Source organism: Dendropsophus ebraccatus, chromosome 3 (assembly GCF_027789765.1).
Source record: "Dendropsophus ebraccatus isolate aDenEbr1 chromosome 3, aDenEbr1.pat, whole genome shotgun sequence".
Classification (NCBI taxonomy): domain Eukaryota; kingdom Metazoa; phylum Chordata; class Amphibia; order Anura; family Hylidae; genus Dendropsophus; species Dendropsophus ebraccatus.
The window spans coordinates 45,213,989-45,240,019 of record NC_091456.1 but is presented as its reverse complement, the minus strand read 5'-3'; the positions used below and the strand labels follow the sequence as shown (position 1 = coordinate 45,240,019).

At 43.2% G+C, this 26,031-nt stretch overlaps 1 protein-coding gene across 2 annotated transcripts; it reads left to right on the top strand.

Moving 5' to 3' along the window:
* The first annotated feature begins 3,354 nt into the window (after window positions 1–3,354).
* On the top strand, window positions 3,355–11,529 carry REM2 (RRAD and GEM like GTPase 2). 2 transcript variants are annotated; one of them, XM_069964204.1, is made up of 5 exons: window positions 3,355–3,425; window positions 6,379–6,705; window positions 6,795–6,868; window positions 7,276–7,483; window positions 10,991–11,529. In XM_069964204.1, exons 2-5 carry the CDS (start codon window positions 6,387–6,389, stop codon window positions 11,266–11,268), a joined length of 879 nt encoding a protein of 292 aa, XP_069820305.1. In that variant the 5' UTR covers window positions 3,355–3,425; window positions 6,379–6,386; the 3' UTR covers window positions 11,269–11,529. The 2 variants fall into 2 exon arrangements, with proteins under 2 accessions (XP_069820305.1, XP_069820304.1); XM_069964203.1 differs by lacking the exon at window positions 3,355–3,425 and adding an exon at window positions 3,667–3,849.
* Window positions 11,530–26,031: the final 14,502 nt, after the last annotated feature.

The following is a 26,031-nucleotide window of genomic DNA, read 5'->3' as shown; positions in this document are numbered from 1 at the left end:
AGACACCAGGAAACAGCTGCATCAGGTAATCGGATGCAGCTGTCATTTTTGACAGCTGCATCCGATTACCTTATTAGTGGGCACGGTGATCATGCCCGCTACGTGCGGCACCCGGAACCGTGGCGGTTCAGAGCGGGGTCATTTTTAAGCTGTTATTATGTTATGTCTGTTTTTTGCATCAAATTCATTAACCCTTTGAGGACCAAGCCCAAAGAGCTCTAGCACTTTCATTTTTCTATCTACAGGGCCATGTAAGGGCTTGTTTTTTTTCAAGAACAGGTGTACTTTGTAATGGCATCTTTCATTCTATCATAACATGTATGATGAAACCCCAAAAATATTAGTTATGAAAATATAAATTGGGGAAATTGGGGAAAACAATGCAATATGGTAACTTTTGGGGGGTTCTTGTGTCTACGTAATGCACTATACGGTAAAAGCGACATGATACCATTATTCCATAGGTCAGTCTGAACACAGCCATATGCAGGTTAACACAGATTTTCTAATGTTATTTTTTTTTTTTTATAAAATCCTTTCTTTTTTGCAATTAATTATTAATAAAATGGGCCTATTGTGATGGTTTTAGTTTTTCACCTACAGAGCTGTATGGGGTGTAATTTTTTGTGCCATTATGATCTCTAGTTTTTATTAATACCATATTTGTGTACGGACGTTTTGATCACTTTAAAAAAAAAAAAAAAAAAATTTGTATAGTGTAACAAAAAATCGGTAATCCTGGCACTTTTGCGCACTCTTCATAGCTCATTAGAGACCCATGACGTACAGTTACATTCAGGGTCTTCTGATGACAGACATCCTTGACGTAACTGTACGTCCAGGGTTGCTAGGTGTTAATGTGGCACACACCCTATGTAAATCTGTAAGGTTTTTTACAGGACAAAACTAAAACCCAACCATCTTGTCAGACTAGAAGTGGATAGTTTTTGAATAGAAAACCCATAAGAAAATGAGTTTGCTTAATAAATCTGTTGGTTGTGGCGGGTTTTAAAGGACACACCTACTTGTCAGGTTGTGTCACACACCTTTAGTAAACATGTCGGAACACTGAACTGACAGGTTAAAGATCCATCCCAGGGGCGTGGCAACAAAAAAGAAAGATGGTGAGAGATGTGCTGCAGGCGTAGGGCACAAATGCTCTAGGCCCTGCCCCCTTGACACCCTTCGTCACTGCCAGAATAAAACAAGTTTTTCACCCAAATACTGGCACCAGGAAAGAAGGGAAACCAGGCATGAATTGAAAACACCTGTGGTATGGTGCTGGAGGGTTGGGGGCGGTCTCGGGGATACAGATTCGCTTTTAAATCTGTGATGCAGGCAGTAAGTACACCCTTCCTATTAGAATGATCGTAAGGAACACAATGTATGAAGAAATGGCCCAAACAGACAGAATTTTTCTTTGTCAACAGAAAGAAAGTCACAAGCAACCATGTAAAAATTTACAAGAAACTTAAAGCTTTATCTTCCATCAGGAAACATTTAATTGAGTGCTGTCTTATGATCCTTTTACACGGAGCGATTATCGTTTGAATTTTCGCGATAACGATCTTAGTAATGAGCATCTTAGTTATGAGGAGAGAATAAAAGAATTAAATTTGTTTAGTCTGAAGAAGAGACATTTAAGGGGAGATATGATTAATTTATATTAATATATAAATGGCCCCTACAAGAAATATGGGGAAAAGATGTTCCAGGTAAAACCACCTCAAAGGACAAGAGGGCACTGTCTCCGCCTGGAGTAAAAAAGGTTCAATATCCGGAGGTGACAAGCCTTCTTTACCATGAGAACTGTGAATCTGTGGAACAGTCTACCACAGGATCTGGTCACAACAAAAACAGTAGAGGGCTTCAAAACCGGCCTAGACAAGTTCTTAGACCAAAATAACTTAAATGCATATGTATAGAACCAATCACCCCTCCCCCTTCCCTGTATCCATCCCCTCTTTGGTTGAACTTGATGGTCATTCACTGAAAATTAGCAGATCGCTTCGTCTAAACAGTCTTTCACCGATTTACCTTAAAGGGAACCTGTCACCCCCCGTACCGGGGTGACAGGTTCCCGACCCCCCGTTAGATACCCCTATACTTACCTCATCCCGCCGGGTCCCGCTTCTGGATTCGGTCGGGTCCCGGAGATCTCAGCCACTGCAGCCCGGCGCGCGCGCTGACAGATGAGTCCAACGCTCATAGAGAATGACGGAGCGCTGGACTCTCCTGTCATTCTCTATGGGTGTTGGACTCATCTCTCAGCACGCGCACCGGGCTGCAGCGGCTGAGATCTCCGGGACCCGACCGAATCCAGAAGCGGGACCCGGCGGGATGAGGTAAGTATAGGGGTCTCTAACGGGGGGTCGGGAACCTGTCACCCCGGTACGGGGGGTGACAGGTTCCCTTTAAGGGTACAAACACACACACCGTATACGCAGCAGAACTGCAGCAGACTTGGTGGTTCAGATTTGATGTGTTCAGTTATTTAGATCTAATCTGCTACGTATTGCAGCAGTAAATAAGCTGTGTGTGAGATGGGCTTAAGCGATCTTAAAAGATTTTTTTCAAACGATATATCGTTCCACCTAAATGCTGATCATTATAATAAAACACTTTGTTACTACGAAATCGTTAATCGTTCGATTGGGCGAATTATCACTCCGCGTAAAAGGACCATTAGTGTCCGATTAGTCAAAGCGATTTTTAACAATTAATGATCGCGAACGAGATTGTTTATTGTTAACCTGAAATTGTTCACCATATTATGCAGAAAGATAGTCGTAATGGTGCTATTACACTAAACGATTATAGTTTGACTTTTCGCAACGATCGCATTTGAGCGATAATCGGCTCGTGTAAACACAGTGAACGATCAAGTGACGAGCGAAAATACATTCATTGTGATCTTTCAACATGTTCTCAAATCGTGGTTGGTCGTTCGCTAAAAATTCAGATCACTTTGTGTAAACAGTCTTTCAAAGATTCACCCTATGTGTGAGATGGGTTTAAGCGATCTTAAAAACGATCGCAATAACTATTTTTCTAACGATTTATTCTTCTAAATCTTCTGATCGTTATAAAAACCAAATTGTTGCTTCAAAATCGTTAAACGATCGATTGGGCGAATTATCGCTTCGTGTAAACGCAGCGTATGTCTTCCTAGCACAGCTTCTATATGAAACTGAGGTTCTCTTCCCACAGTGACTGGCCCACAAATGCATTGTGTCCGCAGGATGCTATCTGGCTAATGCAGAATAGTACCACATCAGCAAAAGGGCAGGAAAAAGCAGCAGGTGCCAACCAGCTAAGGTCAGAAACAGCATGAGGAAAAAATCTAACCATCTAAAATACAGACGCCCTTAAAGGGTTTAAAACATAAAAATAACGCCTGGCTGAGCCACACCAATGGAGGACAGGTCAGTGTACATGGGAGAAGCGTTATCACATTGTTCCCTGTCATCATGTTCCGTCTCTGGTCATCTGCACGCGTGACAATGGGCATTCAGCATGAAGCCTGGCCCCGCACAGGAGCAGCTGTGCCCACCTCCCTCACCAGCTGCCCCCTCAGACACATCTGGCGGTAAAACCGCCTCACACAGAGCCAAGAGCGCGGGGAGCGCCGTCACGTGGTCTGGAGAGGGAATCCCGTGACGTCACTGCCTCATCTACATAGCGATCGTCAGGAGAGGGAGGGTCTCCCCAGCCCATGGTGTGTGTCTACTGGGGGTTATTTAAAGGAATGGGGAGGGACAGAGCAGATGGAGCTGAGCATCTGCCACACTGAGGACCCGGGCACAAGACAGGGACGGCAGACAGGTGTCAGCGCCAGGAGAAATACAGGTAGGTGTGGGATGCCATTGCTGCCATACAGCGCTGCTCCAGCATCCTCTCACATTCTGCATTCTGCCTGTTATTCACTGATAATACTTGGGAAGTTCATGCAGACCTATGTTATTAACCTGTAGCATGGCATGGACATCACAGGACACACTGTCCTGGCAGGGAAGGGGTTACTAGCTTGCAATAGTCTTTGAGTGTCTATAATAGCCTATGTGCATCTATATCATTACCTGTCTTCTCCTAAGGCAGCAAATAGACTGGACTTTTCCATTATGCTAAGCAGCATGGCTGTTCTGCAATACAATAGCATTGGTTTCCATAGACTGACAGCTCTCAGCTGCCTATAAAATGTCCCTGTCATGTTCTCAGCCTGGGTGGCTGCAGCAGGGAAGCTATCAGGTCTATGGAGATCTGACAGGGATGGAGAGAGTTAATCATGGAGATACGATGAAGTCGGTGACCATCAGTGATCTGTAGGGTCTTTCTGACTAATACTGTTCGCTAGTGGTTAGTCAGAGGAAATATACCAGGCAAGAAGTGGTTAACCTGTAGGCTGATCATTGACCACAGACCAGGACTGATGGATAGAAGAGCGGCCAACTATTCAGCAACTCACATGTCACCTGTATGGACTCTGCATGATCCTTCCAGCCCTCACTGCTTCCATTATGGCAATCCTGGCACAGGCAGTGCTGCGGAGAGCTATATCACATGCATCCAACACGTTGCTTTGGCATGTGCCCAAGCTTATGCTAATAGTCTCGAAGAAGAAGAAAACACGTTCGTGGATTTTAATGATGGGCACCTTCGGAGCAGAATGAACAATCTTATATACTTCTGTAAATTATATACATAAATGGTATAAAAGTTTGGGGCAAATTGCTGCCATTATCAGTTCGTTGTTTTATAGCTCAGATTTCTTGTCCGTCTAAATCCTGTTTATTGTTGAGATTTCTCAAACCTAACCGCGTAAATGGGGTAAAAAGTAAATCTCACCTAAGGAGGTGCCACCCTGTAATAAGATAGCTTCTTTTACTTTTTGTGTGGGGGTAATCTGGCTTTGCCCTGGATACTGATCGGAGATGATCCTGGATTAGAATGAAGTGTGATTATATAATTCCGAGGTGGTAATGTGGGTATAGCGGGAGAGGTGTGAGTACCTGCCATAGGGAGTCACTGTGGATATTCCAGTGATTTTAGCATAACTATTCATGTTACTGTTATGTTGTGGATGCGTCTTCACACCTATTTATTACATACATAATATTATGTAGTATTATCATTCATTTACATACATTTTCTAGTCTGCCATACCAGCCGTCAGACAGAAGGTAAATGCCCGCAGCGCAGTCTTTACTCAAGTGCGCCTTCACACAATTCAGCTTTTTAATGGCTCGTGCAATTATTCCCTATTGACCTTGAAAAAAAAACGTTAATGTATGACAATGACGATTTCTCAATATTGTACTGAAAGTATATTTGTAGGTACAGTGATGGGTCTCCTAATGGTGCATTTACACAGAGAGATTTATCTGACAGATTTCGGAAGACAAAGCCAGGAATGGATTTGGAAAGAGGAGAGATCTCAGTCTTTCCTTTATGACATGTTCCCTGTTTATAGTCTGTTCCTGGCTTTGGCTTAAAAAATCTGTCAGATTAATCTCTCTGTGTAAATGCACCATAAGTCCAGGTGGGCAGTTTACCTCTTAGACCCTTAAGTACTTACATTTGCACATCTTGCAGTGGAAATCTAAATCTGAACTGGTTATCAGTAAGAGTCCTCCATGATAGTTTTGGAAATATATAAACATGAATATTTCAAAATGATGTAGAAGATGAATGGGTCTGATACAGCTCAGTGAGCCAATATGGGGCTCACCACTGTGGCAATGATGATTACTGGAGAATGGAGGCTGTTTCGCATATGCAGCATGTACAATCCACAGGTTAAACAAAACAAACCCATTAAAACACATAGGGAGAAATTTGTCAAGAGCTTTGCGCCTATTTTTTGGTGAATAATTGGATTTTTCACCCATTTTTGGTCTAAGTTCTATTTGGTTTTTTTTTTAGATGCGACTTTTTTTTTATTCTGCCTGTTTTAGCATTCACCCAAGAGTTTGCTTAATCCTGGATTAGACCCCAATTTATAATTTGCGACTTTTTAAAAAGTCACACAAACAGGTGCAGGCCTACGTCTGGTCAGTACTGGGTGAAAATGCTTGCGAATTTTTTGCGACTTCCTTAGATACAATCACTATGGCAGGGATACATTTTAATAAATCAGTTACAAGATTGAAACAAAATACACACCAATCCTGATTGGAAGAGTCACACACTAGACTCCTTAGTAAATGTCCCCCATAGTATGGTGGTTCTTTGGTCTGACGCATTTCAAGCCGATATGGTTCTTAGTGGTGAATGTTTTTCTAAGTTTGCTGCATACATGGTTATCTTTAGTAGCCTTTTATTTGTTCACATTTTTTCTGTCATTTAGAAATTGACCGGTAACCATTTTTCCTTCCCCAGATATTGCCATGACGCTAAACAAAATAGAGAAACTGGGGGGTCTGCGGCAACATAGAGGAAGTCTTCCTCTTCCAGCTGACTCACGCCGCAGGGGTAGCATGCCCTTGCCTTACAAGCATCAGCTAAGACGTGCACAAGCTGTAGATGAGCTTGACTGGCCAAGTGTCCATTCCGGGTCTTCTGATTCTGTGAGGTCTTCAGACAGTAGCCCAGAAAGTGGCATCTATAAAGTGATGTTGCTTGGTGACAGTGGAGTTGGAAAGACAACCCTTGCTGGTATATTTGGAGGCACGCAGGACACGTTTCCCCATGAATCTGAACATCCAGGTAACTTTTTTAGTGGCGTGTTGAAGGGGGAAGGGTGGACATTTGTACTAGAACTGATAGTGATCAGGTTATAATTTTGTTACCAACAGAAGATACCTACGAGAGAGATCTAATAGTGGATGGAGAGAAAACGACACTAATGGTATATGATATCTGGGAACAGGTGAGCAGCACGACATATGTCACAGGTTTACATTGCACAGAAAGTGGTTATGGAGTATAATAATGAATAACTGTCCAATTAAAAAAAAAAAAAATCTTATACTCATCTAAAAACATAGGCACATATAGTACTATAAGGGTGGCTCTTTTATATTACAGCATGTGTAGGTGATTATCTGTGTTTGCATTATTTTTTATAGTCTGTAACACGTCTATCACCATGCACACACTTACAGGACTGTCGAATTCTTTAGCGTTTAGTAATGCAGGGAGCAATTTTCAGTCCTCCTCTTATTCCAATCTTCGGGTGCTCACGACCCAGGAAGATTATATGGTGTATATGTGGTAAACCTAACATTACCATTAGGAGATTGATTTTTCATTTCAAATACAACCTCTATTTCTCAGTCAGGACCACATACCTGGATGCAAGACAACTGCCTGCAGATGGGTGATGCCTTTCTTCTAGTCTTCTCAGTGACAGATCGTGGTAGTTTCCAACGTCTACCAGGTCTTCTTCTGAGGTTGCGCAGTGCCCGGCCACACCGACACATTCCAGTGATTCTTGTTGGCAATAAAGGAGATCTAGCACGCTCCAGAGAGGTCAGCATGGAAGGTACAGTCAAGTACAATATTTTCCACTTGTCATCAATAAGGTGTACATACAGTAAGAAGTGTTAACTTTAATAAGGCCTGATAATGTGTCTATACTAGTAAAGCTCTCAGCCTTGGATATAAACTGATAATATACTTCAACCCCTATATTGTAAGGGGTGTTCAAAGATGATAGAAAACTGTTGTATTCCATTTATGAGGATGATGCCCATTGATGATGCCTCCTCTAGTTATATACTTAAAGGGGGAAAGCCAGGCAGCCTTCCAAACAATGTAAGGTTCTTACCTGTGTCCCCCCCTGACTTTCTTTATGTTGTTTGGCTACTTTCACACGTAGCAAAAGTGGCAAAATAGGGCAGGCAAAAAACTGCATCAGAGTGGCTGGACAGCTGTAAAAGGCTAAGTTCACACATAGCAAAAGTGTCAGAATGCTGCCAGCCTCCCTGTCATAATAAGTCTATAACAGCTCATTCTTCAGCGCGGGGAGCAAAGGCGCGCGTGCCTCCCATAGACTGTCATTATGACAGGGAAGCTGGCGGTTTTTCGATACTTTTGCTAGGTGTGAACTTAGCCTTTTACAGCTGTCCCGCCACTCTGATGCAGTTTTCTGCCTGCCCCATCTCTCTTGCTGTTACTCTTCCCGAGCACTGCTATCAGACTACATTTCCCAGTAGTCTTTGCAGTGCACACTGAGAGCCTGTTTCCCCACCCTTCTTTACCCATTCCCCACTCCTGTCACATCTGCATCCTCAGTTTGTGCTCAGTAAACGAACAGAATTTAAGATGGAGGTCACATGATCTCTGTCTCCTAGGAAAGGGGGAACAGCAGAGGGAGCAGGAGACAAAATGGATTGCAGGGAGGCCAGTTTTTTTCACTTCCTCAAATTCAATAAACTCCCAGTGTGGCAGAACTGTACAGACACTGTAGTATAAAGAGTCATCTATGTAACTTTCAATGTATTTTTAATAGAAAATAATTTCCCCTTTAAGCAAAGTGAAATGGTGTTCTTCTCACAAAGACATTATAACACATTTTCTGCCACGTACAGGTACAATAGTAAATACACTAAGCAGCCATAGCATTAAAGAGGAGCAGTGGTCAGCTCAATAAAAAATTTAGATTTTTATCACTTCATAGCATTTTCTTGCTACGCCTTGAGAACTAGGGATTTTACTGTTTGGCTGACCACCTGTACTTTCCACTAAATAATCAGATCGGTGGGAACTTTAACTTAAGGTGTAAATGCCATGCTAAGGGGGTGTTATTATAATAATTTATGCCCCCCTAAACCTCCTAATCCCACACTAAGCCTAGAATTCAACAGCCTTCCGGCCCCCCCCCCCCCCCGCCACTTATACCAAAGCCCTGATGTTCACCACGCAATAGAGTGCCGCACTTTCGGTTTAGTGGTCACCGTGAGGTATATTCATTAACCAATCAGCGGTTGATGCAGGACATAGTTGAAGTCGCAGATGGGCATACCTCATTTGCCCACTAAACAGGAAGTGCTACGCACAGCTCCGCTACAGGTGGCCAGCAGGGGAGCAAGAAAGGTAAGTATGGGTTAACCCACCTCCCATCCTGCATCAGCACCATGTCTAAAACTAGGTTACATGGTATAAAACCCCCTTTAGGTCCTGTAAGTTGTAAGGCAGGGCCTCCATGGGTCATACAAGTTGTCTTTGCATGTCTCACAGGTGCTTGATCAGGTTGAGATTTTGGGAATCAGTTCTTGACAGTGGTTGGCATAAGCATTCCCACTCCTAAGCAGCCCAACATACAGCAAATTGTGGTGCACTTTGTTCTGACCCCATCGATCATAGCCTATATAAACTTTTCTAACAATTTGTACTACAGTAGCTCTTGTATGGGATTGGACCAGATAGCCTTAGGCACCCATGACCCATTTCATGGTTTACTGATTGTTCTTCCTTGGATCACTTTTTGTAGCTACTAACCAGTGTATAGCAGGAAGCCCCATCATCCCCCCGTCATCTAGACATCACAATTTGTCCCTTTTCTGAGTTGCTCAGATCCTTGCAGTTCTTCATTTTTCCTTTTCAGATACAGTAACTTTAAAACTGGTTGTTTGCTGTATTATATATTCCACCCATTGACAGTCACAAGATAATCAATGCAAACCACGCCACCTGTCTATGGTTTTAATGTTATGGCTGATCGATGAGCTTTAGGCTATGTTCACACAATGTAAAAACAACAGCCGTTGTTGCAAAACCACTGCCGTTATTAATGTTCATGTCCATTAATAAAAAACGACTGCTGCGGTTTAGCGTTAAACGAAAGCGTTTTAGCGTTACGCAAAACGATCGCATAGCGAATTTTCCGTACGATGTATCGTTCCGTCTAAACGCTGATCGTTATAAAAAAAACATCAGTCATTCAAAATCGTTAATCGCGCGATAGGGCGAATTATCGCACCGTGTAAAAGTACCATAATAGAGCCTCAGTGGAAAAAAAAAATAAAGTTCCATGAGATGTAAGTAACAATGCTGTCTACTTTCAAGGGAGGATTCCTCTCAGGCAGATAAAATACATGTTAAATTATGCCCCCTCCTGGAGAGTAACAATTTGTTTTATACTCTTTTCTGTCTCCTTCCTTCAGTTCTGAGCCTGACGCTTTCTGCTGAAGACACAGAAAACACTGTGTGAGCTGTTCTCTCCGTTTCAGCTCTGATCTTCTTCCTCTTTCCAAGATGGTTCATGTAAACAGTGTCCCTGGCTGTCTGTCTCTGCACTCTCTGATGTCAGAGGGGTTTATCACAGTGAGGTCATCAGAAACCTCACCTCAGATTAGCCTCCCGCTGTTACAGTGTAGAAACAGCTGGCCAGGGATGATGTTTGCATGAGGGGTTTTGGAAGGGAGGAGGGAGATCAGAGTGGAGACTGAGTAAACAGCTTACACAGTTTTCTCTATCTTCAGCAGAAAGCAGCAGGCTCAGAACTAGGGGAAGGAGGCTGAAAAGATAAAACGATATGTTAGTCTCCAGTAGGGGGATGATTCAACATATATTTTACCTGTTCGGAATACCCCTTTAATTTCACATCAGAATTCAGGGACACATTTTGGCTAAAAGCTTACTGCTGTGTGTCACTATGTACACATGTATTTTTTAAGGCACATGTATACATTGAGAGCATTCCCTGATGTATATCCTGACTTGTCCCTATGCCCTCCTGCATAAAGCATATGCCAAAAGTGTTCCCATCTGACATACAATATGCTGGACCAGTATGCTTTGGCATATTTTTCTATATAGAAAAGTGTGATCTACCATGTTTTTATATGCAGAAGTGTATCATACACATTAAAACATTTTTTTTTTAACAATTCGTGTCAGTGACCAATGTATGCCCATACAGTGACCTATAGAATTCTGATGTATATAACTAAAATACAGAATGTTTTTTTGTGGTATTACTGCAGTCAACAGTATCAATATTGCTATGGCACTGCTGTTTACTTTGTGTTTTATTGTACTCTTGCAGAGGGACGCTCCCTGGCAGGCATGTTAAGCTGTAAGTACACAGAGACATCTGCTGCCCTTCACCATAATACTCAGGAGCTGCTCGAAGGGGTTGTCAGACAGATTCGCTTACGAAAGGATGAAGTAGAACGCCCTCCTCAGACAGCGACTCTCTTACCACCAGGACGGAGAGAGAGTTTGACCAAAAGAGCAAGGCGCCTCTTGCAAGGGATTATGGGAAAACACAAAGGATTCTTCAAGCAAAGATCAAAATCGTGTCATGATCTTTCTGTACTGTGACTAATAAACTATCCCGAGCATGTGCCATACTAGAGTCACGTGGATGACTTCAGGACGTGGCCAGTTACAAGGGAAGCATTTATCACCATCTTACATGGGGCATATCAATAGCATATAAGCTCCAGTGAATATCCACATCATCAAGCAATCCTGGATTTGTGACCACGTATATCACTATACTCGCCGCCTAATGAAGCTTTCATGAACTGTTCATTCCATTCCTTAGGGTTGTGATTGATTGCTCAATGAATAATTACAGAATAATGTCCCCCCCCTTTTAATTGTTCTTAAATGCTGCCCCCCCCCCCCCCCCCCCCCCCCGTATTTATTCAGATAATCCAGTGCAAACCGCAAACAATGCCAGGATTTTATATTACCCCTCCCTATGAGAAGCTTCTACAAACAAGGACTACAATGATTTTACGACCGAAAACTGCCATAAACAATCAGTGTCCGACAGCATTAGTGAATGATCTGCCTTCAGGCCATGTGTACACAAGGCATTTTGCTATTGTTTTTCACTTGTATATGGATGAAAATTTATGAAATTCCATTCATAAAAGATAGTAGTATACTTGCGTTTTTTAAAGCCAAAGCACGTTCTAGCATGGACATTCCTAGACCATGCTCACATCACATTTATGCTAGAAAAACTGCTGATTCATTTAACATGCCTATAGGCTTATATTAGCCCAACAGAGGCCAAAAGTGTGTTCTTTTGGCCCCATCAAGTAGGGATACATAAGTATAAACAAAAATCATGGAATAGTATAGTACACTACACTCTTCTATACATGCAAATATATGTTAAAGGTGAAGTCCCACGAAAAAAAAAAAAAAAAAAAAAAAGGCAGGAACATAATAAAGTATACTTTCTTTATATACCCATCCCTCTGCCCCTGAAATACTGCCTTACCAAGCTCTGACAGCCGCTGGCTTCCTGCAACTTCAAAGACCCGGCTGATAGATTGCCCACTCAACCAATCAGTGACACCACTGCAGTAACTGACTGGGCTGAGTGGGCAATCCATTAGCGGGACCATGACATTGCAGGAGCCAAGGCCGTAATGTACCAGGAAACTCCAAAAATTGATATCTAGCAGGTGTCCGAATGCAGCACTATGGGGGGTGGGTAAGTATACTTTTTTTTATTATGTTTTCGCAACCCATCCACCTAGCACCCCCTCCTCCCATTACCCCCTCCCCCCCGTTTGTGATTTTTTTGTGTGTGACTCCTCCTTTAAATGGATGCCATTGTGGGGCATTTGTCACAGATATCCGCTTAACACTGTATGGTATTCCACACAGCCTCTGTGTGTTAGACAGCGTATATGCTATAGCAAAATGTGAACAAGGCCTTACCTACACTATGACTCATTTGAACTTGGCCTAAAAGATATTACAGTCACAGTGTAAAATTAGAATCTACGCAACTAGGGCAATAATACAGCAGCACTGTGATGCACTGGAAAGCAGTACTTTTTATACATACGTTTTTGTAGTTTATTTGCCTTCCTGTGTGCCCTGCTCACAGAATAGAAGATAGGAAAAAAAACAACCTACGTAAAATAAATTATACGGGTGCATTATATTATTGTCTTTGACAAGGTCCATTTCTTATCTTATTTGAAGAGGTGAGAAATTCTCTAGATTTTTCAAGTAATCACATCACCAACGAATATTGTCAGGAGAGATAAAAGAATTTACAGTAATAGCGAATCAACGCGATTTGTTAGCTCGGCCATCGGCTTATCAGTCGGCTGCCTTTAAGCTGTGCGCTGTTTCTCCCCGGGTGCATGGATCCAGTCCTGAGAAACTTCTCCCAGTCTCCCAGGACTGTATCCAGCTTTTCCAGGCACCCAGAGCGAAATGGCACGGGCTTAGAAGGTAGCAGGCTGATAAGCCGACAGCCGAGATAACGAAGCAATTTGCTTCGTTATTACTGTAAATTCGTTCATCTCTAATTGTCAGGTCATGGATCATTTGGCCAATACTGTGCGCTTACATACATCATGGGCTCCAACCAGTTGCCTTTCGAACGACCACCAGCTCAACGGCTCTTGTACTGCAGTCCTGCTATGCTTCAGTCATTCATTGCACAAAACACAACAAAAGGATAACATGGAGAGGGCTGCCAGTTGGTATAGTAGGACGATGCCCTCACGGGTCACCATTTTGATAGCATATTATGAATAAATGGTACAAGTGTAATGTTGTAATCTGACAAATTCATGGTCGTTCCATGTCCCATAACAAAGCTTTTCCATAGTAAAAAATATTTGCGAGGCAAAAAGATATTGGGCACTGGGTGTGCCGCTGACCCCATGCGGTCTCTTGGCTGGTTTGGGCAGGGTTGTGTTTTAGCATGCCCTCCTAGTGAATAATATGTAATGCTCCAGCAACAAATAAACATATTTCATTACCGTGTGTGCTATAGCTTACGTATAGATATGTTACGTAATGTGTACTAGTATGTTATTATAGCTCTATACTGAGACTGTGCTTATGTGCAGGGCTTTCCTTCAGCACAGTACCTTTCCACTCAATATACCTTACTCCTACCCCTCCCTATAGCAATCTCCCTGTCTCCCAACCTTAAAAGGAGAAATTCATCTGAACAGACTTTGTTGTCATGGAGACCCGAAGCCAACTATATTACATTGCTCCCCCTGTATCTGGGGGAGACATTGCCATGGAAACTCATACATGGCATCCCATACCACAGTGAAGGCTATTGTGATAAGATTGAGAGGAACACAAATAACCAAATTATTCTTTAACCAGCCATCTGAAGACCTCACGGAGCTAGCCTGTGTGTCAGAGAATGTGGCAGGCAATGAACCGCGGCTCTATGCGCCAGGCAGATCTAAGTACACAATCCTCGGCAATCTGCTGGCTAATGGGAGTGTTTTCTGTATGCTCGTAATAACTATATCAGTATTATAGAGGATCTGTCACCGAGCTGCTAATGTGCTGCTAATGCTAAGTCCAGTCTGAAAGGGAAGACCTTTGGACCCTTTCATAAATTGTATACAGCAGACTGGCTGCTGAAGTCTAGTAGGTCGTTGATTTAAAATAAAAAGTAGAAAAAAAACGTTTAAAAATATTATGCGAAACACTTTAAAGAGGACCTGTCACCCCCCGTGCCGGGGTGACAGGCTCCCGACCCACTGTTAGATCCCCTATACTTACGTGATCCCGCCGGGTCCCGGAGATATCAGCTCCCGAAGCCCGGTGCGCGCGCTGAGAGATGAGTGCGATGCCCATAGAGAATGACGGAGCGTAGGACTCATTCATTCTCTATGGGCGTCTGACTCTGCTGTCAGCGCGCGCGCCGGGCTTCAGGAGCTGATATCTCTGGGACCTGGCCGACTCAGGAAGCGAGACCCTGGCGGGATCACGTAAGTATAGGGGGATCTAACAGGGGGTCGGGAGCCTGTCACCCCGGCACAGGGGGTGACAGGTGTCCTTTAAGCCATAATTATCAATGTGCGCCACGGAAAAGGCTTATCTTTGCCTTTTCTATGGTGTACACCAGGCATAAGCCCCACTTAAGTAATGGGCGGACAGGGGGGCACAGTAAGGCGGGGAGGAGGCATGGTGAAAATTTTCATTTTTTTATGTATATAATAAAATAATTCTGAAATCTTGCAGTTTTCATTCTCACCACTGGGACTAAAACTAAACTGAGACTTCCTGTTGTGTCTGTAGTGAAAAGAGGAGGCTGCAGTAATGTGATCTGTATGGCATTAAAGCGACATGTGACACCAGTAGGAGACAATAGCAGCTCCCTGTGGAATGACCTCTTTTAAAGGTTACAGAGTATACTTACTAATGTTTTACATTTATCTCAAGGGGACAGAGTCTGTCTATTGCTGTCTATGTCCATGAGGCTTTCTGTAAAGTATGTCACTAAATGCTGTTAAGAATAGCCCAGGTAATATTGCAGCCACCATAACAATGTACAAAAGGTAAAATAAAAATTACAGTCATAAAACAGAAACAGATTAGAACAAAATAACTATTTTTGTATCCTACTCTAATCAGTAAAATAAAATTTAGGTGACACATTCCCTTTAAGGTGTAAATCATGGTAGAAATCTACACCTCCTTCTGACTCCTCCTCACAGCAGCACAGAGCAATGCTCAATGTCTTTGCCACTATATCAGGTTCTGCCTGGGCCTATACTATTGTCTGGCAACCAGGGATGCTGTGAGTGTTTGGGAGTGCCACCACACCAAGCAGTCTGCCTGACAGATGGAGAAGAAAAGTAGACAACAAAGATAAAGAGGGCACAAGTAAACAGATATCACTCACCAGTGAAACAACTTATGCTGCCACCCCCATGCTGACAGTTCATCTTCCTCCCCCTTGCAAGCTACAAGGAAGTTAGACCAAATTGATTATGCATAATGTAATTGAAGGTAATGAAAGAGAATTCTGTTAGGTAGGATGCGTTCATTTTTAATTTCTAAAGTATTTCAGTTATCCAGAATTTCGGGCCGTGTAATACGGCCCTTAATGTGAAGTGAAATGGGGATAATACACGGTTTTCAAAAATATGAATTCCCTAAATAAAATGATCTACAGCTCAGGTTAGAGAGCAGGGCAACTATTAGTTGTGTACTCCATAAACCTGCCCTTTATGGAAAAGCGGGAAGAAGAAAGCCCTTTCTGAAAGCAAGCCCTAAGCAATGTAGAGAACGCAGCAAACATGTGCTCCGGACAGGTCACCCAGAACACACTATCTCCATTGTGAAACATGGTGGTGGAGGCATAAATACAAATGCACACCACATACCACCAGATTTTTTTTTATTTATTTTTTTAAAATGTTTAAAAAAACATTTATAATTCTTTTTACTCTTCACAATTACTTGCTACTTTGTGTATATTTTACATATATGTAAATATATATATATATACACATATATATATATATATATATATATATATACACAATCCAGATAAAATACATTCAAGTGTGTGAGCATAACTTGAAAAAATGTGGAAAAGTTTATGGGGTATGTATGTATGGGCAAGAAAATATTAATAATCAGAATTCCTTTCTTTATAATGTAGTGACCTATTGTAATGCCAACAGCTACTGCCATACAACCTGGAGGAAAGGGGAAGGGAAGACAAAGACATTGAGTCTGAACACTAGACCCACCCAGCTGTCCCTGCCTACTTGCCACAACTACCCTAAGTTGTAGTAAACAACTGGGTGACATGCCCTCCCTGCACCAAAGGTGTAAACACAAATTGCAGACAAGACAAACAAATGAATACGGCAGGTAAAAAAGCCAAGGGCCATAAGCTATTGGCCAATGAATTCCAAAATCAGAACTGGGAGAATAGTCAAGAGCAATAGCAGAGGGTCAGAATACATATAAATACATAAATTAAACAAGAGGACGGCACTCCAATTGTATGAAAGTGATGATTTATTCACCCAATCACGTACAGCGACGTTTCGACTCTAACCTGAGTCTTTTTCAAGGCTTGAAAAAGACTCAGGTTAGAGTCGAAACGTCGCTGTACGTGATTGGGTGAATAAATCATCACTTTCATACAATTGGAGTGCCGTACTCTTGTTTAATTTGGATATCCAGTGAAGCCGTTGGGATTGACTTCTATTGGGACGTGCACCCACCAGCTTAAAGCTATTTGACTTAAAGCCAGCACAGTGTCGTCCAACCTTCTGTTTTGTACATATACATACATAAGATATAAAAGACAGAAGAAAAGGCCAGCATGCTCAAAAGAGACTAATAGCAAGCACTGGAATCCGGGCTAGTGAACCGTTTATAGCAGTGCTTCTCAATTCCAGTCCTCAGGCCTCACCAACAGGTCATGTTTTAAGGATTTCCTTAGCATTTCACCGGTGATATAATTATACTCAGTGCATCAGGTATTCTCACAGGTGTTCTTTGTATGGGAACACCTCAAAACATGACCTGTTGGTGAGGCCTGAGGACTGGAATTGAGAAGCACTGGTTTATAGGATGTCAGGAACCCTCCCCAGATGATTGGACCAGTCCCTGGGATCCCAGCAACACACAGAAAGGAACAGGAGAAACAATAGTGGCAAGGAAAGATGTCAATCACAGAAGCAAAACCCAACTTAACTGTCTAAAGGCCACAAGAAACTGAGCAGGAGAAGAGATGTGTGAGTTCAATTACCACAGCAGAGAGGAATGTTACCCACTGTAGTCCCTATACCAACCTCTACTTGTCATGGGGACTACAGTACAGTAAAATGTACACTGTCAATAACTGACACTTATCTCTTCCACTTGTTGCCTGTCCTCCCCACACACAGAATGTTATATATATGGATTACTTTTAATTGAATTACTGTTATATTTACAATACTGTACATATAAACTTGAGATTCTTATACGCCTTATACGTTTGTTGGCCATACCTGCTGCTCAGAATAGGGTGTATGGGGCTCTGTTGTAATATCATCACCTGATCCCTTTGTTGTGGAAAAGATAAGCTACAGCCAAAGTGCTCTAGCTGCAACTTAACCCTCCCCTTAGAGAATACAGGAATGCTAAGCTGTGCCTAATGGTGCGTTTACACAGAGAGATTTATCTGACAGATTTTTGAAGCCAAAGTCAGGAACAGACTATAAACAGGAAACCGGTCATAAGGTAAAGACTGAGATTTCTCCTGTTCTCAAATCCATTCCTGGTTTTGGCTTCAAAAATCTCTCAGATAAATCTCTCTATGTAAACACACCATTAGGCACGGCTAAGCATTCCTGTATTCTCTAAGGGCAGGGGTTAACTGCATCTAGAGCGCTGTGGCTGTAGCTTATCTCTCCAACAACAAAGGGGTGAGGCAATGCTATTACAACAGAGCCCCCATACGCCGTATACTTAGCGACAGTATGGTAAATATAATTAAAAAAATCAATTAAAAAAAACCATATATTTAACATTTAAAATATCTTAGTGCTTGCAGAAGGCTGCTGTATCTTTTGTGCACATTAACTTGGAAAAGGTTCACAATGTTCTTTCTAAATAGACTGATTTTGATAGGCACACTGACAAGAACTGATCCCCCTTTTTCAAGAATATTAAGTAATATCAGGTCTCCTTGTGATTTCCTTACTATAAATTGCACACATGGAACAGAGGAGGTTTTTTTCAGATCCAAGGAGGCTGGAGCTTTACTATTCTGGTGGAAAATGTGCACGCATTGAATCACTTCCTCTTCTTATACTCATGCAGATGGCAGAAGACCACATTTCATCATTTGTAATTTTGAGAAAAGGGTAGGGAGGCCCTCAATCTGGCGTGTCAATCTGCTTTACAACACGCATGTCGTTCAGGCTCGGGGACTGGCTACATGGCTGCAGTCCTATTCTTTAATTCAACATTGACTTTTTCCTGTGTCTATTTGGATAGGAATTGTATATACATTATGCATTATACATTATGTGTGTCTTAAAAGAATACTAAGCCCAGAAATGTAAATTGCAGATGAACAGTACTTCCTCATGTTACTTGTTTTTTGCCTGTCTTGCATTTGTGGTCTCCTATGCAGCGCCAGCCATAGGATTGTGAGAAGAGGAGGTGGCTAATCTTCTGGGACAGCTAGTAAAGAGCGATTTGTACAGCTGATGCTGCGTTTACACGAAACGATAATTGGCCTGATCGTACAATTAATGATGTCGGAGTAACGATTTTTTTTTTTCCATAACGGTACAATATATCGTACGGAAAATCTGTTTTGCGGTCGTTTTGCGATCGCTTAAGCCTATCTCACACATTGGTTAAATCGGTGAACGACTGTTCACACGGAACGATCTGCGAATTTTTTGCGAACGATCAACGACAATTTGAGAACATGTTCAAAGATCAAAATGAACGATTTATCGCTCGTCGTTTGATCGTTCGCTGCGTTTACACGTACAATTATCATTCGATTGTTATCGCGCAAATTCGCACGATAATCGTTACATGTAAATGCAGCATGAGCTGTCCCTATAATAATGCACAAAAAAAAGTAGTTTTAGCAGTATGTTTAGGGTCGCTTGGTAGTGGTCTGGGTTTTCAGACTGATTACTACAGGGGACAAGGAGAAGCACTAGGCTAAGCTCTTCTCTCTCAGCTCCCTTTGAGTCCCATAGAGTTACATTAGGAGTCTGCCTCGGTCACAAGCACAGAGCTGGGAAGAGAACATGCTTAGCGCACACAGCTCGTTCAAGCAATCTGTTGGAGAAAGAATAACCACACCTGACCAATTCAAGTTTTTAAAGTGACTTTTTTATTTTACTTTTGTTAAGTTTTTAAAGTGAATTGTCCATTCATAAAACTTTTGAAAATGTACACAAACATGTCAAAAGGTTTGAATCTTGTCTGAATCGTAGTGCTAAGACCCCCACTGATCACTAGATGAAGACAGAAGAAGCGCAATGCTGTGCACTTCCCTCTCCAGCTAATCAGTTTTTACATTTGCCTTAAATGGGTTGGACTCTTATTAAGGGGTTTTATTACAAAAGAATACACACAAAAAATCAAATCTTTAAGATTTTTTTTTCATTCCCCTGTAACAATTTTGTCAGGTCCACTACATGAAATCTAAATTAAAATCTACTTTTAACACTTTCACAAGTCACTATGTGTACATGCCTCTATGTTGGCATGAGTGGGTTCTGCTACTGACCTTTTAGGACATAGTTTAGAACTGTGTGGATTTACAGGTGCATGATTTGGCACGGCTGCCATTGCATTGGTACCAGTATTTTCTGAGGCTTCGTCTGAGGTGCAGGAAACAACCCATTCAGATTCCACAGCAAAGAAGTCATGTCTTAGGCTGCATTCCCACGTGGAATGCATGTACCGGAGTCCCCCCGCGCCCGGACAGCATCTGTAATTAAATGCTGGGAGCGGGGGAGACTGTATTCATAAGCGCCGCGCTGTAATGAATCAGCCGTGCGGTGCTGTTACTACAGCGCGGCGCTTATGAATACAGTCTCCCCCGCTCCCAGCATCTAATTACAGATGCTGTCCGCGCGCGGGGGGGGGACTCCGGTACATGTATTCCACGTCCGTGATCCGTCAGGATCACGGAACGTGGGAATGCAGCCATACCTTTATTCTGCAATGCATATGTCAAATTTGCATTGGAAAAGTCCACACTGTAGTTTAGGGTGCCTTCACACCTACCGGATCCACAGCGGATCTCACTTCTGCGGATTCGTAGCGAGATCAGCTGCGGATCCGGTACCATTGACCCCCTATGATAGCACATACTCGCAGCGGGATTGACATCCCGCTGTCAGTATGTGCTTTAACCCCCCCGCTGCCCGCAGCCCCGCCGCCCGAATCTACCATCCTCGGCCGCATCAGTCCATCCCAGGCCGCAGCCCGCCGCTGAGCGCGTACAGTACCTGCTCTGCGGCGCGGCTGCAGTGAGGCTCCTGGCTCAGCTGATCTGAGCGGGACCAGAGCCGGCAGCCTCACTGCAGCCGCACCGCCGAGCATGTACTGTATGCTCTCGGCGGCTGGCTGCGGGAATCGGCCGGGGGTGGGGGGATGCGCCGGGGATCGGAGATGCAGGCAGCGGCGGGCTGAAGGATGTGGCCGGGGATAGGGGAATGCGCCGTGGATAGACTGATGCGGCCGAGGATGGTAGATTCGGGCGGCGGGGCTGCGGGCAGCGGGGGGTTAAAGCACATACTGACAGCGGGAAGTCAATCCCGCTGCGAGTATGTGCTATCATAAGGGGTCAATGGTACCGGATCCGCAGCGGTTCTCGCTTCGAATCCGCAGAAGTGAGATTCGATGTGGATCCGGTAGGTGTGAAGGCACCCTTAGTGTGATTGTTCACACCGACTGCCATTGAAAACAATGGTAACACATAGGAGGAGATTTATCAATCGTCTTAGTCATTAGCGGATTATAATAGGTCCGTTTCGGGTAGTAGCCCGGGGCCAAGAGCTCCTGGGGGACCCATGGCCACCCAAACAGACTTATACTTTTAGTAGTGTATTGTCTCCTGGCTACATTTGTGCCATGATTGGCAAACAATCATTGCTTTTTTACTTTGATTTTGCACAAATCAGGGCATCATGACATTATCTGTCCTGTACTATGAACACCACGCTAATGCTGCCATAGTTACAGTGGGTTGGGAGGCCCAGGTGAACAGCCCGGGGCCTATGGTAAAGTTAATCCGCCCCCTAGCAACCAATCAGATTTCACCTTTAATATTTCAAAGAGTCTGTGAGGAATTAAAGGTGAAAGCTGATTGGTTGCTAGGGGCAACTAAGACAATTCTACTTTACACCAGTTTGATATATCTCCCCCATAGTTTTTATGTGGATTTAGGCATATCAAACCTGGTGTAAAGTGAAACTGGCTCAGTTGCCCCTAGCAACTATTTAGATTCCACCTTCCATTTTCCAAAGAGTCTGAGGAATGGAAGGTGGAATCTGATTGTTTGCTAGGGGAACGGAGTCAGTTTCACTTTACACCATGTTTGATAAATCTCTCCCATCATCTGTGTCGGATTACGAGTAAAAACAACGCCTTATAATTTATGGAACCTATATAAATACCATACCATCAAGGCATTAACAATACATAACCAAACGTTTTTAGTTATTTTTTCATGTTTCTAAATCAAAACCACGGACTCACTTCTTCCCCATTTTTGCATCTATACGTGTTTATTACGAAAGAAACTATTCAGACACAGCAGACCAAGGACATTTACTTCTCACATATTTCATAACGTATATTATGTATTACTCTGCTAAGTGAAGAACAATTCCTGCCGGCTGCTGTGAACCCAGCATCTAGCGGTGGACCCCTTTAGCTCAACTCAAGTAGAGACTGCAATCAGCTACTATGACAACTGGCTCTTGTGTAGCTGTCTAACCTGACAGGGAAAAATAGGAGGGGTGCAATGTAAGGGGGGGAAATGAGGATGATATTTGTGTGTGGACTGTCACATAGGAATGAGTCATCAACTACTATAACTCTCCTGCAGAAAAATGCTGGAGCCAACAAAGTGCATAACGCGTACTGAATGTGCTCGATAGATACACTCTGTATAGTGCTGCCATGAGCTATTTGTTACTAGACAAAACTGTAAAGTTAAAGGGCCATTATAACCCTTTAATTATAACCCCACTAGTGATGAGCGAACCTGGAGCATGCTCGAGTCCATCCGAACCTGATCATTCGGCATTTGATTAGCAGTGGCTGCTGAAGTTGAATAAAGCTCTAAGGTTGTCTGGAAAACATGGATACAGCCAATGACTATATCCATGTTTTCTACATAGCCTTAGGGCTTTATCCAACTTCAGCAGCCACCACTAATCAAATGCCGAATGATCGGGTTCAGATGGACTCGAGCATGCTCCAGGTTCGCTCATCTCTAAACCCCTCTGTAACAGGGGAACCTCAAGCTCTTGTGGACTGGCTGCAATGTTTGGAAATCTGAAAACAGTCAAGTGGGTTGTTTTACATTGCTACTTCCAGGGACATTGTGAAAACAGTGTAGCAATATACAGGGCCGTATTACCAGCTGCTGCTGCCCTAGGCACCAAAGCTGAAGACGCCCCATCCTCACTCACCAGTTATCATCATGATTTTCTAGTTTCTGAACATCATATTGATATCTGATCAGTCTTAGGCTGCGTTCCCACATTTACTATACGTCACCACATGCAGCCGAAACCAGACCCTCATGCGGTAACCAATAGGCATATGGCCACTAATCCTGGTAACAGCACATGACTACTGGGGAAGAAATGGGAGCCCGGTTTCGGTCACATGCATTTCTATACATGGAGAAACATTGTCTAAATCGCGTTTTTCCACATTGAATCAATGATTAGTCGTCTGCATAGTGTCTGAAGGAATTCTTACCACAGGATTGGTAGATTGGTAGGTAATAGCTCCAGGTGTCACATTTAACACTGCCACACCAGACCTGACCAATATCGTCACACCGTGACTGGATAACACCGCCACACCAGACCTGACCAATACCTCCATACTGTGACTGGATAACACCGCCACACCAGACCTGACCAATACCGCCATATCGTGACTGGATAACACCGCCATACCAGACCTGACCAATTCCACTATACACCACCCTCAAAAAGACAACAGATTTACTGGCAAGTCTAAACAGGAGGTGGGAGACTAAAAAAAATAAAAACAAAAGTTATTTTCTTCCCCCTGCTCCCTGGTGCTGCCTACTTACCATGGGTGCCTAGTGGTAAATATGGCCCTGGCAATATACAGTGAATAGGAGGAACACTTGGCACTAGAGATCAGTGAATCGACAGTAGGAACAAAGCAAAGTGCTTTCTTTCTATGTGCATTCTGCTCATATGGCTGCAGGCTTTGAAGTCTGCTCCGCTCCCTGCAGCTCCTCATGGGTGCTGGTAAAAGATGGGTCCAAGTGCTAGGTAACTGGGAGAAGTTTCCTAGGACTGTATCCATCTCCGGGAGAAGCACAGAGCGGAGCAGACTTCAAAGCCTGATGAGCAGAATGTAGATAGGAAGCGCTTTGCTTTGTTCCTACTGTAGATTCGCTGATCTCTAGTGCCGAGTGTTCCTCCTATTCAAAGCATATTGCGACACTGTTTTCCCAATGTCCCTGGAAGTAACAGTGCAAAACAACCCACTTGATTGTTTGCAGATTCTCAAACGTTGCAACCAGGCCACAAGAGCTTGAGGCGCCCGTCATTCTTACTCGACATTACTCCATTGGAAAAATCCCCTTTGTTTATACATCAAGCATGTGGTTATACATCTCTCGAACCGGAGAGCATTAGGTGGTGCTCTGCCACAGGTAGACAATATATCAATCTTGTTGCAAAGTGTAATGAAGATGCAGCACTCACAATAAATCTTCAGTTTTTTTATTCATGCATGAAACAAACACCGGTACGCAGCAGGTTACAACACAGATGCGGGTGTGCTCCACTTAAAGCGATGGCTACTTGGCGTGCATCAATGGGCCTGTTAATCAGGGTTGAAATATCTGCAAATGATCAATCCCCCACCCCCATGTACGCAATATCATCAAATCATTTTTAGGGTACAAACCCACACACCGTATACACAGCAGATACGCAACAAATACGCAGCAAATACGCAGCAGATTTGTTGGTACAGATTTGATGCTGTGTTCAGTTATTTAGATATAATCTGCTGCGTATTTGCTGCGTGTTTGCTGCGTATTTGCTGCGTATCGCAGCAGTAAATACGCTGCTTATACGGTGTGTGGGTTTATACCCTTAAACTGCTGCTGAAACATCCTAATTTACACATTGCATAGGGTCTCACTCCCTAGCTGTCAATCAAATCCAAATTCTTTTCTCCCTACTAGATCTCGCTGCTGGTTGGGTAGTGGAGCACAATGCTGTGCACTCCCCCCAGCTGTATTTTGGGTCTCAGGTGTGAGAGCAGATGCAATCAGTAGCCTTTGGCATGTCTGAGGACTGAAGAATAGGAAAATCTAACAGCAATTGTAGGAGAAATCAAATCCAATATTTATTCCCATATTCTGGTACAAAGGTGCAACATTTTGACCCATAGGATTGAAACATCACTATTGGATTTGATTTCACCTACAATTGCTGTTAGATTCTCCTATTCTTCACGTCTATTCCATGCCTGCATTAGGGATTGTAGGCCTACCAGCGTGCATCTAAACAACATTTTTGAGCCTGTTTGCACCGTGTTGCTTGGTGTTGTTGGAATTCCCTGGTTTGTAACATCAGAGGACACGTTAAAATTAACTGGAATAATTATCTAACATTTCAGTGGCAATATGTGGGTAGCATTGGTACACAAATCTAATTATCTGCAGCTCCCCTTCTAGCAGACTGAAGCTTACTCATACTGCTGTATTATGAATGTATTCAGTGCCAAAAATAGCTATGGATCCTGAAAGGGAAGTTTTAATTTTTTTTTTAAAGGGTTTGCCTGAATTCTCCTGATTGGGAATCGGTACAATTTTTGGTGCAAACATACAAGTCATAATACACAGTGTAAACTATAACATGCTGCTTTTTGACAGTTGGACATACAAGAGCAAAGAACGTATTGATTGAAATGGTCACGTATCTTTGTCTAAGATAAGATGTTGCTGGAATTATACAACCCTTTGCTATGTAAAGTTATGTGCTTCCAAACTATATTCATATGCAAAAAACTAGTATACAAAGAATGGCACAAAAGGATAATGTGAACAGAGAGAATATCCCTTCTGCATGTAACTGGCTGGTCATATATTTTTTCCACTTCATGATCCAGTACTAGTAACTTTTAGTCTGCTTCAGGTACAAATAAACTCTAATGCTGGATTCACACACAGTATTTTAGGTCTTAAGCAGAAACTGAGGAGAAAAAAAAAAAAAAAAAAAAAACACTTTGGGGGGAATTTATCAAGACAGGCATACAAGTACGCTTGTCGCAAATACCCCCATGCAGTCCTGCTGGGACCAGGGAGGAGGTGGCTGATGCAAAAGACGTCCACTCACCTCCCCAGTTCCAGCGGCGGCTCCCGCGTCACGGCACTCTGGTGCCTGGCCACTCCCTGGTGTCTGACGCGGGCCCGAGACGATACGTCTCAGGTTCGCTCAGCCAGTCAGTGACAGAGACGGGATCTGAGCGGACTTGAAACGGATCCCGCCTCCTTCACTGACTGGCTGAGCGCACCTGAGACGTCACGTCTAGGGCCCGCGTCAGACACAAGGAAGCAGCCGGGAACTG

What these genes read in the sequence shown, in the direction of transcription:
- REM2 (XM_069964203.1), top strand. Translation starts at nt 3,768, where the DNA reads ATGGAGCTGAGCATCTGCCACACTGAGGACCCGGGCACAAGACAGGGA. An exon ending in CCATGAATCTGAACATCCAG is followed by an intron (nt 6,706 to 6,794) that starts GTAACTTTTTTA and finishes TGTTACCAACAG; the next exon opens with AAGATACCTACGAGAGAGAT. An exon ending in TATATGATATCTGGGAACAG is followed by an intron (nt 6,869 to 7,275) that starts GTGAGCAGCACG and finishes TCTATTTCTCAG; the next exon opens with TCAGGACCACATACCTGGAT.